Source organism: Grammomys surdaster, unplaced genomic scaffold, assembly GCF_004785775.1.
Source record: "Grammomys surdaster isolate TR1022 unplaced genomic scaffold, NIH_TR_1.0 238, whole genome shotgun sequence".
NCBI classification, from domain to species: Eukaryota; Metazoa; Chordata; class Mammalia; order Rodentia; family Muridae; genus Grammomys; species Grammomys surdaster.
Genome location: NW_021604683.1, coordinates 2639908 through 2659859, shown reverse-complemented (window position 1 = coordinate 2659859; position 19952 = coordinate 2639908). Strand labels below are relative to the sequence as shown.

At 46.7% G+C, this 19952-nt stretch overlaps 1 protein-coding gene across 2 annotated transcripts in view; it reads right to left on the bottom strand.

The window, feature by feature from the left end:
* Positions 1-19282, bottom strand: part of Osbpl2 (oxysterol binding protein like 2) — a 41690-nt gene extending 22408 nt beyond the window's left edge. The window contains exons 1-3 of one of the 2 annotated variants that reach the window (XM_028774120.1): positions 19126-19282; positions 2326-2459; positions 1237-1378 (exon numbers count right to left, since the gene is read on the bottom strand). In XM_028774120.1, coding sequence (XP_028629953.1) covers positions 1237-1378; positions 2326-2362 — 179 coding nt within the window. In that variant the 5' untranslated portion in view covers positions 2363-2459; positions 19126-19282. Of the gene's footprint in view, positions 1-1236; positions 1379-2325; positions 2460-8567; positions 8584-19125 lie in introns of those variants that run through there. The other variant, XM_028774121.1, reaches the window with a different exon arrangement.
* Between the last annotated feature and the right edge of the window lie 670 nt (positions 19283-19952).

The window sequence follows — 19952 nt, the reverse complement described above, 5'->3', positions numbered from 1 at the left end:
TGCATGAAGACAGGAAGGGTCAACAGGAGAAAAGTCATGGAGGATGGCAAGGCTCCAGGCCTTGGAGTATGTAGTATGGAGGAACAGCAGTATGGAGGAACTTTGGTATACACAGGTCTAGATGCAGAACTCAAGACAATGTATGTCCTCATTTCAACAGTGACCATGTAGATCAATGTCCAAGATACATGTGCTCTGCGAGCACACGGAGCACTACTCAGACCTGCTTCAGACGGGGAATGAGAGGACAGGAGTGAGTCCCTGCTACAGGAGCTTTAGGCAGAGAACAGGGGTGGCGCAAACAGTGCTAAGTGCCACTGTGCTTAGGAAGAAGAATGAGGGAAGGCAGCAGATGTGAACCAGAGTGGACAGGAGAGAGCCTCAAGATACAGATGTATTTAGTGGCCAAAGCTTCAGATGAGGAGAACAGAATGAGGCAGTGGTCCCATACTCGCTAGTGAGGTACAGAGGGAACCAGCTCCTTACACAGGCCCTTACAGTCCACGTGAGGCACTCCTGCACCCACTAAACATGTGGATGGATGACAAGAGAAGGCTAAGCATCTCCAGCAGAAGGAGCCTGTCCTGAAGGCAAGTGGGCCATGCATTAGGTCAGCAGTGAAGCTGAGAGTCCACTGAGGCCAAAAGCACCTTTAGAATATAAGCAGGACGCCTAAGTCCCATGGGTGCTTTTTCCGAGATTGAGAAGTTTCCGAGATGACCACATAGTCTAGGTACACAAATGAACACTGTTTTGTTGCAAGCAATTAATCAAACCCTAACAGTTCCTACAGGGCCAGTGGTCAAAGCTTCTCAGTGAGATGTAGAAGGTACAAGAGAATCATCACTAGTCCCGCTAGCCCAGCAGTCAAACATATCTCAGTAATACACAGAAGGAACAACAGGATTAACCTAGTGCCTGTGGAGTGGTGGGTGGGTCTATGAGTCAGTAAAGGAGGGCTGTGGATCACGTTATGTACAGGCTGTGAGCCATCCTGGGACAGCACTATCACTTCATGGAAAGGGATTCATGGGTCAAACACTGCTCTTCATAGATGTCCATTGGACAGGATGCCCAGTGGACAAGCATCAAGTCTTATAGGACATCCACTGGCTAGACTGCCTGAAAGAGTTGCCTTCGAACTAGGAGAGCTTCAGCTCAATTCATGAGACCTAAGGGACTACTTTCTAGGACATATGGGGTGATCCTTGATACGATCTATGTAAGACAGCATACCTGTGCTTTCGAATTCCATTCTCTTGTGGTGGTCTCTCCCCATTTTTCCCAACCCTAGTACTTTTGCTGGTATCCAAGTCAATCATTCCACTAATTTTATTTGCCTCTGAAAATTCCCCTGTAGAATGATCAGAATCAAAGCCTGCAACAAAGAAGCAAAAATAGTTACCTTCTCTAGGCTTGGGAGATGTAAGAGCCTACTTTAAGACTGACTATACAAACAGAAGCCTAAAGATCTATAAACCTTTGGTTTGGTTTGGTTTTTTTTGAGGCAGGACCTTACTATGTAGCCTTGTCTGGCCTGGAACTCTTTATGTAGACCAGTCTGGCCTTGAACTCACAATGATCCAGCAGTCTCTGCCTCCTGAGTGCTGGCCACTATCCCCATCTAATTATCTTCAAGTGGTACATTTAGAATAATCATCTCTGTTCCCAACTCAGTGAAAGGATGGTCCACCCCAGTGTCAAGACACAGGGGGACTGTGTGGGAGCAGCCCCTCCGCAGCCCATTGTAGTCTGTTATGATGGCAGAGGTGATATCAACATCAATAAGGTAGAAGCCATCTTTGGGGAATATGAAGAAAAACTTATTCAAAAGCTCAGGGGTGTTTGGAGTCCCTGGCTGAGAGGGAACTTCTAGGAGATGTGTGGGTGAGGAGGCATCTGAGGTGGCCTCTCCATGGTAGGCATGGCCTCCCTGGTAATACCTACCTGTCTGTAGACTCCTCCTCTGAGGGCTACTGAGACTGCTCTATAGCGCACTCCACTGGTAGGCACACACCAACGTGAAACAGAACCAATGGGTCTCAGTCATGAAATAATGAAAATTACTTCACTGAGCCTTGGAAAAGGCAAGGAGCTCAGTGCATCCTTTTGGGATTTCAGTCCACAGACATGATCAGCCAGCAATCAGGGCTGAGAAGGGAATAGCTGACTCTCTATGCCCAGATACTCTAGAAGAATGGGAGTTCTTATCTAACACACTCCTGGCCTTTTGGCTAAGTCAGACCAAATCTCATACTCCACATCCCAAAGATTCCTACACAAGATGCAGTCTCTGGGTCACACACATCTCTTGTAGTTGCTTACCTGTGACGGCATCAAAGAATTCTTCCTCCCCGTTCATCCTTCAGTGACAAGGCTGTCACTGTTCTGGGGTTTGGTCTTCCTACTGGATCATATCTGATCTATATTTATGTTGAAGATGTGTGGATCCTGGAAATCTGAGGGGAGAAATGTTTTGGAATGAACTCAGCTTCTACAAAGCTTATGGTCTAGAAACAACTTGTAAATTCCCCCCCCCCTTTTTTTGGCTTTTGGCTTTTATTTGAGACAGGATCTCACTCTGCAGCTCTGGCTGGCCTGAAACTTGCCACGTAGACCAAACTGATCTAGAATTCAAACATCCTTCTGTCTTTGACTCAAGGGCTAGGATTGCTACCATGCTCAGCCAGATACTCATATGTGAAATTGATCTAATTGATCTCCATAAGGGCCAGGTGCATTGGCACATGCCTTTAATCCTAGCACTCCCTAGGCAGAGAGAGTGGATTTCTGTGAGTTCAGGTCTGTCTGGTCTACAAAGGGAGGTGCTGGTCAGCCAAGATTACATCCCGAGACCCCATCTCAAAAGGGGAAGAGGAGGAAAAGGAGGAGGAGGAAGAGGAAAAAGAAAGAAAAGAAAAAATTGATCTCCTGTCTAAGTAACGAAAAAGTGAATTAAAACAAATTCATTCTTTGAGTGGCAAGAATCAAAAGATGCATGCATACCTAATATAAAGATGAAAGACGGCTCAGTTATCAATATGGTAGGAAAACTGATAGTGCCTCCTGGAGGCTGTCCTCTGACCTTGTACATCACCCCCCCCACACACACACACACAGTAAAGAAATAAGAATAGATAAAACACAAAACAAACAAATAGGGAAAAAAAAAAACCAGTTCAAGGCCTAGGACCAGAGAGATTGCTCAGTGGTTAGCACACAAGCAAGGAGACTGGAGTTCAGATACCCAGAACCCACTTATGTAAATGTGTCAAGGCAGTCTGCCTGTAACTACAGCTTTGAAGGTGGAAGGAACCCTAGAGCAAGCTGACTAGCAAGTTCTGAATTTGATGAAGAGATTCTGTCTCAAAGAATAAGGTGGAAGAAGAACTGAGAAAGACCCTGACTGAATCAGTCTCTAGACTCTACAATCATGCACACACACACACACAAGCACTTAGTAAAAACAGAAAAAGAAATAAGATCCAGCTCCCCAAAAATAAAAACAGAGTTCCAGGCCAGCCTGAGCAAAGTTATTGAGATTTTTGCCTCATGATAAAAGCAAGCTCAGCAGATAAGCGCACATGCTACCAAGCTTACGCTGAAATGAATTCCTAGAACCCAAACAACAGCAGAGAGAAAAGACCCCTACAAGTCACCATCTGAGCTGTCTATGCATGCCACAGCACTCACCCACACATGAAATGTAGGGAAAGGTAAGAGAGGGAGGTGGAGACTGTGGCTCAGCCGCAGAGCACTCACCTCGCATGTGCAAGGCCCTAGGTTTGATCTTCAGTAAGTAGTGTAAAAAGAAAAATTTTAATAACAACCAATGACTAATGCATCAATAAGTAATCATTATTTTAAGAGTTATATTTTAAAATAATCCTTTATAGCTGTTCAGGAAATGATAAAATATTAATTTAGGAAGACATGTGGGCAGTTAGAGTAGCTTCGACAGGCAGTCACATGAAGATGGGGCTCTGCACACCTCAGGAGGCTCTGCTGTGAGTCACAAGGAGCTGGATAACAAATACACGGAATAATGTGTCAAAATATTTGCCTGTCATCTACCTCACGCCAACTGTTCTTTTTCTTTGTGGTGCTAAGGATGGAACCCAGAGCCTCACACATACTTAGGCAAACATTCCACTGTGAGTTACATCCCCAGCCTGGACACCAGTTTTCCAAGCCAGAGAATTAAGACAACTATATAACTTAGTTCTATCATGTAACCAAAAAACTCTCTACTTTTCTCAAAATTACTTTTAGTAATTTAGTAATTAACTTAGCATTTTAGAACTCCTGTACAATAATTTCTCCTGTTGACAGAATGCTTTTGTTTTATTCAGGACAGGGTCTCTATATGTAGCCCTGGATGGCCTTAGGCTCATAGAGATCCAACAGCCTCTGCCTCTGGAGTGCTGAGATTAAGTGCACCACCATGCCCAGCGCAAGAACAGGATTTTAAAACAGTGAAGCAAAAATTCAACCTATAACCAGGCATGCATGTCTTTAATCCCAACAGTTCTGAGGCAGAGGCAAGAGGATCTCTGTGAGTTTGAGGTCAGCCAGAGATACACGGTGAACTCTTGTCTAAAAGGAAAACAACAAACAAGAAACTCAGATTGGACACTATTCTTTCCTACAGGTAGTACAATAGCCAAATGGCTGCCAATGTACTATATCTGCCCCTCCAAGACAGATCTCTACAAGGTGAGTGGGGCAGAGGCCCACCCTGGTGAACACACTTATCAATGCCATCCTGAAGGCATGGATTCCCAGTGACACTACGTCAGCTCCACCTATATAGACACACTGGCCTGTGCTCTGTCTCTCCTTTGTCCTTACACAGCCTTCTTCTACAGTGGTGATGCCACAGGAACAACCTCACCAGATACTGACTGGTACCATTTGTTGCATCATCCAGCATCCAAAATTGAGAGCCAGCGTGTGTCTGTTCACTATAAACTGCCTACTCTGCAGTATCACTACAATAGCACAAAATGGACAAAGCAAGAGGCCAAATCAAAAGCTCCCACAACAAAGATAAGACAACTTGGATACTGAAATGCACATAACAGACCTACCAAAGACATGGATGGCCCAAGTTCCTAACAAACAAAGAGGTGACTAGTAACCAGGAGCCAATTATCTTGAAACAAGGAAAGGGCTAAGGACGTGGCCGAGCTGATGACGTGCTTATCAGCCATGTAGGGAAGCCTGGGCTTGATCCCCAGTACCATGTAAACCCCACAGTCTCAGCACTCTAGAGATGGAGGTCATCCTCAGCTACATGGTGAGGCTAGCCCAGGATGTATGACACTCTGTCTCAAAACAAACAAACAAAAGGGTAAACCTGTTTCCCAGCCCTCAACTAAGACCAAATGTGACCATCAAAGCAGTGACACAGTGGCTATGCATTCTGGGGAAAACCACATGGCCAACTATGCCATCCTGCTGAGACAATCATACCAAAATGCAGCCTGTTTCTGGTTTAATCTACAAACTTAAGAAAATACTCAGAAAAGGATTGTCCTAGACACTGTGAGAGCCCAAATAGCAACGCCCAGACTCTGGAACCATCCAAGCCAGTGGAAGATTCTCCAGTAAACAAGACACAAAGGAATGAAAGTGACAGAGTGGCAGAGGGCAGGCGTTATCCCAACAGCAGTGTTTCTGTGGTGGGATGTGACATACATGATGAGCTACATAAAGCCATATTCTCCTCTTGACCTTCTACTTAAAATGTGTACATTTTATTACATATGAAACATCCCCTTCAAAAGCTACCTTGAAGCCTGTTGTGGTGACATATACCTACAATCCCAGCACTTACGAGGTACAAGCAGGAGGATTAGGAAATTAAGGTTATCCTGACTGCAAGGCAAGTTGGAAGACAGACGGGGTACAAAAGACTTGTCTCTAAATAAAAATAATAAATCCACAAACAAGTTTTTAAAAAAAGTATCTTCCAGGGCTACAGGTGTAGTTTGACCAGTAGAACATTGCTTAGCATTTGTAAAACCTCAGATCAGTTCCTAGTACCTGGAGAAAAAGCTACCTTTAAAAAGATACAAATGACTCCCAGGTGGTAATTGTACATACCTTTAATCCCAATGGGGAGGCAGAGGCAGAGGCAGAGACAGAGGCAGACAGATCTTGAGTTTGAGGACAGCCTGGTTTACAGAACAAATTCCAACAGCCAGAGTTATACACACACCCTGTCTTGAAAAAATCAAAAAACAACAAACAAACAAACAACCCAAATGCCTTTAACTCCAGCCTTGAGAGGCAGAAGCAGGTAGATCTCTTATGAGCTAAAGGCCAGCCTAGTCTACATAGTGAGTTCCAGGACAGCCAGGACTAGAGAGACCCTGTCTCAAAAACAAAACAGCATTAATGGGGGACTAGAGAGATGGCTCTGCAGTTAACAGCACTTACTGCCCTTGCAGACAACCAGGGTTCAGTTCTTGGTACTGGAATGGTGGCTCCTAATTGTCTGTAACCCCAGGGGACCCAACGATACCTCTTCTGGCCCCTGCAGGCTTCTGCATGGATGTGGTGCACGTACATATAACATACATTCAGACACATACACTTATAAAAAGACACTAATATGCCTGAAGCCAAATTCAAACAAAGTTATACTCAGAGAAGCCAGTGAGATAACTGGACGTCAGGCAGCGTGAGGATCGAGGTGTGTATAAGGTGCCATGACAGTGTTTACCAAGGGGTCTCATGTTCTAGAGCTGTACACAGACACGCATGTGAGTTAGATAGCAGCCTGCTGAGTGTCTCTTCAGAAGAATCAGGGAGAACTCATGGCAGGACCAGCCTGGATGGTGAGTGTTGGGGCTCTACATAGGTAAAGAAGAAACTCTTGTACTGCTTTCCTGCTGTGTTAGTAAAAGCTCCATGAAAACATGCTACAAGCTGGTCTGCTCTTTTTACATGCTTTCTTATCTAAAGCAAATCCCTAATGTTAAAAGTAAATTATAGAAAATCATTGTAACGAGGACATAAAATGTGAGGCCAGACACAAGCCTGCCAGCTACTGGGACACCACCGTTACCGGGGCCTATGTTGATGCCCTTATGTCCCCTAGTGTCCAACTGTGACCAAGAACCCATGTTGGAGCCAGAAAGTGGTGGTGCACACCTTTGATCCCAGTACTCAGGAGGTAGAGAGAGGTCGATTCCTAAGAGTTCAAGGCCAGCCTAATGTACAGAGCAAATTCCAGGACAGCCAGCCCTACATAGAGAAACCCTATCTTGAAAAAAGAAAAACATACAAAAAAAGAGCCTATCTTGGTAGGCCTTTCCCAAAGACTCCACAAGGTCAAGAACCCAATCTTCTCACTCATCCTCAGGATGTCTCACAACTGTAAGTGAGATCATTAACCTCTAACGCCCAGTGTGGCTCCAGGTTGCCATGGAGGACACAGAAGTTCCTTTAGGGCCAGAGAAGACTGTTGTGCTGTCAGGCCAAACCTGGTGCCACTGTACTGGCTTTCAGCAGACCTAAGCCACCAGAAGCTGGGCCTCAGAGATGGGGCAAGTCCTGCTGGCATGGCCAACCACACCAGTGTTCCCAGGGAACTCTCCCGATGGACTGCCACAACTGATGAGAAGATCTGTGGGGAAGATGGAAGATGGGGCTGGGCACCATTAAGGCCACATAGGTACCCAGCACTTCACAGATGGCCCACAGGGTGGAACAGCACCTATCAGTCCTCAGACCTTCTGCAAGTCTGTCCCATCATCTCTAGGGCCCGGTTCAGAACATGGCTCCCAAGTCCATGTAACCTTCAGACCTTGTTTTTTTCTGTTTAGCAGAAAACCCTAAGAGAATGCAAAGTTGTATGTGGCAAATAAGCCTCTTCTGTTAAAGGAAACTATGTCTGGCTTTCTGAACAGAACACCCCATCGTGGAGAGTTGGAGTGTTGCAAATCCAGAGCCAAACTATCCCAGGTTATCTTTTCTCGCCTTAAAAGCCACTCATTGCCCACACTTTGTTGTTCAACCCCTCTGACTAGCAGGTAAAACCACTGGAATGTATTCTTAACAGACTGCAGGCTCCCGCCAACCAAAAGCCCAGAGCACCATCAGACAGCAACACTGTATCTACAACCTACAGCAGAACATTCTAAGCTTTGCTGTGCTGCCTGCCTTGAGTTCCCACAATGTATTCCTAAAAGACCTGTCTGTCTTCTGTTCTGCAACCACACAAGGTTCACCACACTGCTTCCGTATTGGGGCGTTTTACCTGGGACAACATGAATCTTCAGGGCAGTGGGTTATGTTTTTTCCATTCATTTATTCACACACATATGTGTATGTGTATATTATATGTATATATGTAGGGGTGCACACAGAGGTCAGAGGACTACTTGTAGAGTTGTTTCTTGCTTCTAGCACGTGGGACGGAACTCAGTTCAACAGGCATGACAAGTGCTTTTATCCACTGATCAACTCACTGGCCGAAGAGCTATGCTGTGTGTATCCACACAGCCCACTGCCAAAGCTGAAACCACACACAAAGCAGATAGAAAAACAGACCTTACCTCCTGGGCAATGGACCTATAGGTTCTCCTGTTCTCAGAATCAACCCATAGGGACTGCTTCAGGAAGAGCTCTGGGGTTCTTGTTTCTTTAATCAGCGCTGTCTAGTCAGATATTTCCCTTTCTGAAGTCTAGAGAAAACCCAGGAAATTAGTTCTGGCAGGGCATCATTTTGGTCTTCCACCTTCTCCACAAATAACTCTAGGCTGGGGCAGGGCTGTCTCCTTCCATCTGGCCCCCAAGCATACCATCACCAAAGGCACCCCTCTCCCAGGCTCTTCGGAAGGTCTCTCTCTCCCTCTCTGTGCTGTCTTCCATCTTATGAGGACCTGAACCAATCAGGCCCACAGTGTCCCACTACTTCCATGAATTCTCTCACTTTTCTTTTACAATGTATCTTTAGGTTATTTATAAAAACAGATCTAGAGCCAGACACGCTAGTACATACCTATGATCCCAGAACACAAGGGGCTGAGGTAAGAGGAGCTGGAGTTCCAGAACAGCCTGGCCTACACGAGGATGCCTTGTCTTAACCAAATAGGAAAGGAGAGGGAGGGAAGAGATCTCAAAGTTTGGACAATGAGTTATTAAATGAACAACCAGGAGAATGCCACTATCAGCTTGTTGAAAAACCTAACAATCATGGCAACCTCTGCTGTTAAAACCAGGAGGGGCAAGCTAGATAGGATCTCTACAAGGCACAACCTGCATGAGGTATACAAACATTCTTTTTTTTTTTTTTTGGTTTTCAAAACAGGGTTTCCCTGTGTAGCCCTGGCTGTCCTGGAACTCACTCTGTAGACCAGGCTGGCCTCAAACTCAGAAATCCACCTGCCTCTGCCTCCCAAGTACTGGGATTAAAGGCATGTGCCACCACTGCCCAGCGAATACAAACATTCTAAAACCACTTTTTCTCACATATATGTAACCTCAGCACCTGAGATGTGGAGGCAGGACGATCAGGAGTTCAAGGCCAGTCTGGGCATTTAAGACCATATATACATATATATACACACACATGTATGTATGTATGTATGTATGTATGTATGTATATAGCCCATTTGTAGCCAGGCAGTGGTGACACATATCTTTAATCCCAGCACTTGGGAAGCAAAAGCAGGTGGATCTCTGTGAGTCTGATGCCGGTTTGGTCTACAAAGTGAGTTCCAGGATAGTCACAGCTACACAGAGAAACTCTCCAGTTAGTTTCTGCAGGAAAATGTTAGTTTCCAATGCTCAAAACCCCTGCTTGACAAGACAGGAAGTTCACAGCTGTTCCTGGAAAACTTGCTCTGTCCCAAGAGATCACCCAGCAGCACCACAGAGCAGGGATCCTCAGACACTCAAGTCTCATCAATGGGCACGCTATGGCCAAATGTACAATCCCACCCTCATGCAAGGGTAGGTAGGGTCATAGGAGACTAGAGAAATGTCAAATACACCAGACACCGCAGCCATGGAGATCATGACAGCACCTTTTATCCCAAGGCCACCAAAGTCACAGTATTTTCTGTCAAGCTTGACAGATAAACTCATGCAAAGGGCAAGGCAAAACAGAACTGATTAGGCTCAGCCAAGGGCACCTCCATATTCTCATAGAGCCAGATCTTTCCTCAACATGCAGACCTAGCAGGAACTATCTGGCTGTGTATCCTGGGTAGGCCTGTCAGACCACAGGCACATACCAGAGCATGACATGAAAGAAGAGTCACACAGAAATGTTGGGAAGAGAACATACAATGGTTAAAATAGCTCTGGAGGAATTAAAACCAACTCTCCTGGACTGTGATGGAAGATGAGAAAGCTAAGTCACAAAGACAAAGTTGGTTCCACGATCTGAGCGAGCGCACAGCTACACCTGCAGCTCTCTGCACAACCCAGAGGCAGCTGGAGCCCAGGCTCCTACTCCCCACTCCTTCCCCAACACCTAGAGCCACCAGCCCCAGGCCGAGTGAGGATCCTCAGTCCTCTCCCAGGCAGCCAGGCTACTTTGAGTGGACAATGCTTCTTGGCTGCATTGCTTTCTTGGTCACTTCTTCAGTGCCTGTGTTCATCTGTCACTTGGGTGTCATCTTGCAATACCCAGGAAGCGATTGTGCCACAGGAAATGTAGTGTGAGAGAGGAAGGAGTGCTCAACATGACTCCATGCACCACCTACTCTAAAAGGCCTGGTGAGGCAGCATGGTCCATGGGACTCACAGGCTAAATCATTACCCATTGGCCCTAGAATTCTTGACATCTTCTTAAAGGTAGGAGAAGATGAAACAGGAGACTCTCCAGCCTTATAAATCCAGGCCTGTGTTGGGCAGTAGTAGCATAGCCAAGCTCAGCTCAAACACCACAGCCGATTCCCAAAGACCAAGCCATCCACCAGGATGAGACAAGACTGAGAGACCAACCGCTCTCATTCTAAACTCGGTTGCAGCTCTCAGTTCACAGTCACTGGACAATGAATACTCTTCGCTAGTGCTCATGAAAGGTCTGAAGAGCCCTGTCATGGTAGACATGCAGTGGTTATTTTTACAAATTTTGTATAAATTTAGAATCACAAAAACAATCCCTACTCTTTCACAACAGCTTATTTTTAGGTAAGAAGCAAGAGCGGCTGGCTCTTCAAGATGAGAGTGCACAGGTCATGCAAGCTTTGCTTTAAGCACAAGCTGTCTTGGGGAAAGAACCAGAAGTGACCTTTACTAAACATTGGCTCCCAATCCTTTAGCCAAATGCAGTTAACTCCAGCTGTACAGGAGGTGCCATTATAGGTGAGACAAATGGCCTTTACTTAGCTGTCCCATAGCCTCAGCTTTCTTTAGGTTCCCAAGATTTGTGGCTTCTGCCAGGAGCTACACAATCCATAAAGTAAAAGCTAGCCATGCTTAGAGCTGTGTGAGTCAACAGTGGACTTCAGCCTCCATTCAGCAACAGCAAAGACAAGTCTGGTTAGTGTCTACCTGCTGAGCAAGTATTATGGCCACAGAGGAGTAAGTTTATTAAGAATTCAAGCAGGAAATGGGAAGTGTCTCAGCCAGAGAAAGACAAGGAAAGCAACAGAATTAATCCTGCTGTTTCCATTCTCCACACCTGCAGGGTGGCCCTCAATGGCAGGCCAAGAAGGTGTTCAGCAGGGTCCCTTAACCCCCCCCGGGGGCCCCCGCCGGGCGGGGGGTTAACTTAAGGGGAGCCTGGAGTCCACTATTCATGACAGGTTCCTTCCTTCACTAGATCACATTTAGCAAGTAAGCACCAAAAACATACCACACACTTCAAGGACATTATCTTATAATCCAGCACAATGTATTTCAAGTGCACACAAGATGAGCCCAGTGCTTTTGTACAAAAATGTTTGTTTTAGTCATCATTATGCTGCAACAGAAGAGAACTGTTGAAAAGCTGCTCAAAAGAGTGGGTGGGGAAGCTGTGGATGGGCCTCCCCACAGCTCATGTCTGCCACTGAGACAACAGCAGAATCAGACAAGTGGTTAATCCTCTTCTGCTACATGTGGTTTCTTTTCCCCCAACACCACCACCTTGCTGATCATCTGCTGATCAAAACCACAGCTTTAGCAAGATCCAAGAACGGGGAGCTGCTGCAGAACAGGGTGGATGACCCTTGGTCGATCTCCTCAGGGCATCAGCCTGGTCCAGCCCTGCTGGTATTTTATTTAGCCAGCTTCCTCTCCCACGTTAGGCTCTTCCTCATCAACTTGCTCAACCTCACTCTGCAGTCCCTTAGCTGAACTGGTTTTACTGTGCTGAAAAACTTGTCCTGATAAAACCAAACCTACCCAGATCATACCCACAATTCTGTCGGAGGGAGCACAGGGGCCAAGGGTGAACAGCTGTTAAGACCAAGGTCAGAGAATCCATAAACCCTGATTCCTCCTGACAAAAGACAAAAGAGGAATGAAAAGAGAAAAGCTGCTAAATTCAATCAGTGTTTATTTTGTCTGAAGAAAGGTGACTCAGCTATTGATTAAGTAATAAAGATCCTTGATCCAAAAATGGGCTTTGAATATCAGATGGTCTGGGACTGGACCAGAAGCTATGCTCACAGGTTCTCCACATTTGCTGATGGTGAGCCAGGACCACTTCCCTCTGCCCTTCCAACCCCACCTGTGTAACCCTTCCTGGCTGCATGGAACTATTAAATCTAGAATGCTGTCTTTGCCTCACACCACTGGGAGAGGCCAGCACTGGGACTGAGCACTCATGGCAGTGAGATACACCAAAGATCTGGCCCAAACTGTTAGTCCTTTAACAGTTTCTAGAGTGGCCTCACTTACGACACTAATAGTGGGTTTTTTTTTCCATCTCCAGGGTGTCCTAGACACTGGATCACATCGTTATGCTGACTTCGAAGCATTGTCATTTTTCTGTCAAGAGCAAGTACACAAGGTGCCAGGTTGCAGCTGGCAGTTTCTACAACTAGCCTTTAGCCAGATTATACTCATTTGCCAGGTGATCCACTGTGACCTCCTTCCATACATCTGCCTTCACAGACTGCAGAGCAGACTCAGCACATGCTCCCAACAGACCTCTTGTTCTCCATGCATAACGGCTCCTACACCAAAACCCCAGCATTCACCAATGCAGACACTTATCAGGTATTTCTCCAAACCAGTAGTTCAGCCCTTCTGAAAAACTGTTGCACACAGACACTAGCCAAGAGCCCTTGGAACCCTACCTACCTGATATACCTTAGCACAAGTCTAGAACATGCCAGTACCTGGGCCAGGGTCAGGCACTGTCAGCCCCAACAGGTAAACATTCTACTCACATCCATCCTTCCTTACCACAGACCAAGAGCTCAGAATGTTTCTCAAAATTAACCATGTATCCTAAAGGAAGGCAGAGAAAGGCAGGAGAAAGCAAGCAAAGAAAGAAACATACAGCAGCAGCCAGCAATAGTGCAAACAGCCACCTCCTGGAAGCTAGTCCTTCCAGGCTCACTACCACCACTGCACTGAGACTGTGAAAGTTTTGTCACCAAAAGCACCAAGTGAAAGACATTGTCTTGTTTGGAGATTCTGCCAAGTAACCCCCACTTTGTTTTCTGAATTCAGAAAGAACAGGAAGTGTCAACAAAGTTCATGGACACGTCACAGTGAGTGCATGATCATAATTAAAAAGGGCTGCAGGTTCAGATTAAACCAGTAGACTTAGGAGGCGGTAACACCAGCAGTGGAAATGTACTCAAAACATTGTGAAAAGGCAAAACTTAGAAATCAGATACAAATTCAAGACTGAACCTAGACACCAGAAATATTATCAAACCCAGGCCTGAACTACTATTAACTCTTAGGATTGAAGTATTTTTACAATTGTATTTGAGTGTATTGGTGTTTTGTCTGTACACCATGTGTGAGTTACTGGCAGTTATAAGCATCCACATGAGTGCTGGGAGTTGAACCTGAGTCCTCTGGCAGCACAATCAGCACTCAACTGCTAAACCATCTCTCCAGCCCTGAAGTTTTTGTTCTTGTTTTTGTTTTTTTAAAGATTTATTTATTAAGTACAGAGTGTTCTGCCTGCAGGCCAGAAGAGGGCGCCAGATTTCAATATAGAAGGTTATGAGAAACCATGTGGTTGCTGGGAACTGAACTCAGGACCTGGAAGATCAGTCAGTGCTCTTAACCTCTGGGCCATCTCTCCAGTTCTCTGAAGTATTTTTTTTTTTAAAGATTTATTTATTATATGTAAGTACACTGTAGCTGTCTTCAGACACCCATATGAGGGTATCAGATCTCATTGTAGATGGTTGTGAGCCACCATGTGGTTGCTGGGATTTGAACTCATGACCTCTTGAAGAGCAGTCAGTGCTCTTAACCGCTGAGCCATCTCTCCAGCCCTCTGAAGTATTTTTTAAAATTCGGTTATCTATTATTCTGGGGGGACACACATATAACAGGGCACATGTGAAGGTTATCTATTATTCTGGGGGGACACACATATAACAGGGCACATGTGAAGGTTATCTATTTTTCTTGGGGACACACATACAACAGGGCACATGTAAAGGCCCAAGGGCAGCTCTGTGGAGTCGGTTCTGGGATTGAACTCAGGCCCTCGGGCTCTTGGCAGATGCTTTTACCCTCTAAGCCACTGCACTGGTCCCATGATTGAAGTACTCAACAGTTGTGTTCAAATACTGACTGAGTTTGGGACTAAACCCTGCACTGGCCAATCAGTGCTGAACAGTACATCAGATGTCCACATCCAGATGGAATCAGATGATGACCAGGAGACACTGACTTATACTCAGTATCACCACAGAGGCCCACAGCAAGTCAGAGGTGTCCAGGATGTTATAAGTATAGGACACCCACTTGATGGCCTTCATTCCACAGCAATGCATTCCAGAGCACAGATCTGCCTGGCAAAAGCTCTCTGACCTCTCCAACTGTAGTATGCCATGTGTGGTATCATTCCTAGGTGCCTGTCTCACCCTGCAGGTGAAGGAGCCAAGGGTGCTCTACACCCTACCACATACACACAGCTGTATTTTACCTACATTCCTCTCAGCAACACATTTTTCAGGCAAAGGCACAGAAGGCAAGGGGAAATAGTGACTGCTCCAGTCAAACGGCCCAGAGACCAGCCAGAACCCAGGAACCCACAACGGCCTTCCATTAATCCCACACCACCCAGTCAACCACCGTGAGGGCTGTCACATTTCTACCAAAAGGCACACCGTGTACCTGGCTACAACATAACAAGGCTGTCTGTCCATCAGAGAAATAATCTCCAAGATGCAGTAAATGCCATTTTAGGCAGCTCAGGAGAATAAAATGCACTAAAAGTGTTCTAATCAAAAAAGGAATGACACAGCCTAAAGAGATAGTGATGGTTAAGGGATCTTGCTGCTCTTACAGAAGACCAGAGTTTTGTTTCTAGAAACCATTAGCAGCTCCAGGGGGATTTAATACCTCTTCTGTCTTCCACTGGTACTAAAATGGGCACACATATAAGACAGACAGACAAGACAGACAGACAGTCTGAGAGACACACACACACATTAAATCCTTAAAAAGGGGGGTGGTGTATTATATTTTCAATTATCTTTATAAACAAGGAGATCCCATAGCATCTCCAGAAGTGCTGGGCAGGAGGATCAAAGTTCAATGGCTTTGTTTGTTTTTGTTTATTTGAGACAGGGTTTCTCTGTGTAGCCCTGACTGTCCTGAAACTTGCTCTGTAGACCAGGCTGGCCTCTACCTCACAAAGATCCACTTGGCTGTGCCTCCCAAGTGCTGGAATTAAAAAGGTGTTTACCACCATGCCTGACAATATTAACATGTTTAAAAAAGAATGAAGCTGGGTGTCAGTGTGTGCCTATAATCCTAGCATTCTGAGAAGTGGGCAAATATCTGAATTCAAGGCCAGCCTGATCTACATAGTGAGTTCTGGGCCCACTAGGGCTACATAGTAAGACCCTCTCTCAAAAAATAACAAGTTTTTATTAGCATATATTAACCATACTTAATAATGGGTTTCACTGACATTTTCTTACATGTTACGTAATATATTTTGATCAGATTCACCCCCCTTGTTACCCTCTCTTTCCTACCTTCCCAAGTTTGTCATTCTCTTTTTATTATAGATTTCTTTTTTTTTTTTTGAAGATTTATTCATTTTATGTGAGTACACTGTTGCTCTCTTAAGACACAGCAGAAGAGGGCATCAGATCCAATTACGGATGGTTGTGAGCAACCATATGGTTACTGGGAATTGAACTCAGGACCTCTGAAAGAGCAGCCAGTGCTCTTAACTGCTGTCTCTCCAGCACCTTATTATAGATTCTTATTAAACTTATATTTGAAATTTTTATTTTAGCTGGGAAGTGGTGGCACAGGCCTTTAATTCCAGCACTTGGGAGGCAAAGACAGGCAATCTCTGTGAGTTTAAAGCTAGCCCAGTCTACAGAGCTAGTTCCAGGATAGCCATGTCTACACAAAGAAACTCTATCTCAAAAAGAAACCAGAATTTAAAAATTTTTATTTTGTGTGTATGTGTATATACATGTGTGTGTGTGTACATGTGTGTGTGTGTACATGTGTGTGGGGGGGTGTGCACAAGTCATACTGTACTTGTGGAGGTCAGTGGACGACTTGGGAGATAGTTCAGGATTTCTACCTCATAGGTCCCCAGGATCCACCTTAAGTCATGAGGCTCAGCAGATGCCTCTTCCCAGGGAGCTATGTATCTTGCCCATGAGTTTCCATCCGTTTTGTGAGAGGACAATTTGTTGTTTGAATGCTGGGATTAAAGGACATATGCCACCATGCACTGCTAAATTCTTAACACACATGCTTAAACAGAACTCCATACTGACTTTCAATATGTAGATATACATACACATACATGCATACATATATGCATACATATGTATATATACACACATATATGTATATATGTGTATGTATGTATGTTTTGGGAGAGGATATTTTTGAGACAGGGTCTCTCCACATAGCCCTGACTGTCCTGGAACTCACTATGTAGACCAGACAGATCTTAAACTCATAGAGATACACTTGGTTCTGCCTCTTGAGTGACAGGATTAAAGATGTGTTCCGCCACAGCCGGTCTAACTTACATATGGTTTTTATAATCCCAGCTGAGGTAGGTGGACTCGGGGTGGGTCTAAGTAGCTTGGACTACAGAGTAAGGTCCTATGTCAAGGCAGAAAAAACAAACAAAAAAACTCGTGGAATTTTCACTTAGTATTTTTTGTTTGGTTTTGTTTGGTTTTTGTTTTTCAAGACAGTGTTGCTCTATGTAGCCCTGGCTGTCCTGGAACTCTATGTAGATCAGGCTGGCCCCAAACTGGCCTCAAATGTCCACCAAGTGGAAGGCAGAGGCAGCCAGATCCTTGAGTTGGAGGTCAGGCTAATCTACAAATCAAGTTTCAGGTCAGCCAATGTTACACAGGGGGACCCTGTCTCAATAACAAAACAACAACAAAAAGAATATGAACTTGCCAGGGGCTATGACACGTGCCTGTAATCCCAGAACATCAAATGGAAGTAAAAGGTTTTGAGCCCTCCCCAGTTACATTAGCTCCTCCTCAAAAGTAACAAAATGAATGTAAAGAACACACCAACTGGTATCCAACACTAAACGATCAGCCCTGGAAGCATGCATGTAGAAGTTACATTACACAAACTGAGCAGGTGGTACTCATGTATTTAAGGATACATAATACATACACATACATACATATGTAACAATAACCCAAGATCCAGAGGCCACAGAAGAGAGCAAAGGGAGTACTGGGGGACTTAGAGGGAGGAAATGATGTAATCATATTACAATATCAAAATATAAAGCTGGGGATCTAATCCAGAGACTGTTCCCTTGCCTTGACAGGCATAAGGCCATGTTCATCCCTAGCAACAAAAAGAAAACAGAGAGAGAAAAAGGAAGTCTGGGTTACAGTACCTTTGCTACTTAATTTACTACCATGTGATCTGAAGTGAGCTACTTGAGCTGGCTACTCCTCAGGAATAAGGATAATGTTAGTGACTGCTGTAAGACTCATGCTTCTAATGATCTAGAGTAAATAATTGCTCAAAATTATCGTCTCCTGAGATAAGAGTTGTTATTAACAGACTGTACCTGGGGCAAACAGGAAGACAGTCTATGGAAGACATGCAGCCACCCATTTCCTCATTGTCACACTTTAGATGGTACCACCAGAGCCACTGCGAGGCGACGGACAACGGGTCCACTCAAAAGTCCCTATCCCCTTACTCGCATCAGTGAACAAACACTTTGGCGAGCACCTGTTGCTTGCCAGAACCCACTGCAGACAACTGACCCATATGTATCGCTTACTGGTACAGCAAATGCCACACGCCACAAACAAGAAACCAAGGTGGGAGAGAGGAAAGGTGACAGTTAGCAGGGGCTCTCTGCAGAAGCGGTCAGCAGTTCCCCATCCCAGAGGACCCCACTCAGGAGCTGTCCCTTCAACGTCTCTGACGATGTGGAGCCTAGCCTACACGAAGGCCTCCTCCAAGTGTGTGCGGAGCCCCGCAGAACCACCGATCCAGATGTGCAAAAGGCCGACCCAAAAGAGCATAACTCAAAAGCTTGTCCAACTCTCAAGACTGAGGCGGCCCACTCGACCGCAGCGTCTCGGAGGGGCACCGGGGACGACAGCGCGCCGCCGCCTTCGCCTCCCCGCCGGGCCCACCAGCCACACTCAGCGCGGACAGCAGCCCTGGCTGGCTACCTGGCCGGCGCAGGCGGTCTGAAGGCGCGCTCCGACTCCGCTGTGGAGACACAGGCCCTCGGACCTGAGGCCACGCGGGCACCAAGTTCCGCGCCCGCGCCGAGGGTAAGTGCGGCTCTCCCAGCGAAGCGGACTCGCCGGACTCCCTCGCGCGCGACCGCAGACCTCGCTCGAGCCCAACGGGGCCCCGTCCCTCCCGCGGTCGTCTACACTCCCGGCGGCCTAGCGCCGCGGCTCTCCATCCCGGGCCCGGCCGCGGCCTAGCTAGCACATGGGCCTCCCCGGGACTCGTTCTCGCGCGCCCGCCCCGCCGCAGCCCACTCACTCGAACGTGGTCCTCGCGGCGCCGCCGACCCCACGGCCGCCCCGCCCCCGCCCGCGGCCCGCAACCTTCTGACACCCAAGCGGAAGTGCGGCCCGCTCCTCTCCAACCCACAGCCCGCCGCGCCGGTCGCCGCGCCCCGCGCCGTCCGTCATCCTCCGCCTGGCCAATCAGCGCTCGGCCCGCAGGCCCCGCCGGGGGCGGGGCCATGCCGATTACATTCTCCGGACAGCTTCCTCCTCGGCCCTATCAGAGTCCGGCTCACACGGGGGAGTGGCGGCTCGCCCAGCCAATCACCGCTTGGAGAAGGTGGGTTTATGCACATACTGTAGCTAGAAGGAAGGGGAGGCAGGAGGAAGGGGAGTGACCTTGGGAGAGGCTAGTTTACAAACAGTGAGTCAGGTGGATGGGCGTGGACCATCCCAGGCTGGCGCTGGGCTAGACCCACCCTTCGGTTCCCGACCCCGCAGACGCTACGCGGTTGCTGGGGTTTGGACAAATGGCAAATGTGGCCGCCGGCCTTTGCGCGCCAATCGTTACTTAACATACCCTGGGGTCAGTTTACCCCTCCAGTTGCCTCCATGGCCGGTTCATCCTGTTTAACACCCTTAGGTGCCCTGTGGTCTGCAGTGGCTCCTGGTTAAACCCAGGATCTCTGGGGACACGCCTGCAGCCTGTTTGGCCTCTCTGAACACTCAGTTTCCTCTGTAGCCAGGGCTCCCCAGTCTCCTCATCACATTTGAATGGAGGTCTGGTTTGAGACAGGCGAGGTGACATGAACCAAGATGGCTACTGACTTGCATAGGACTTTGCAGGGCACAGGAATTGCA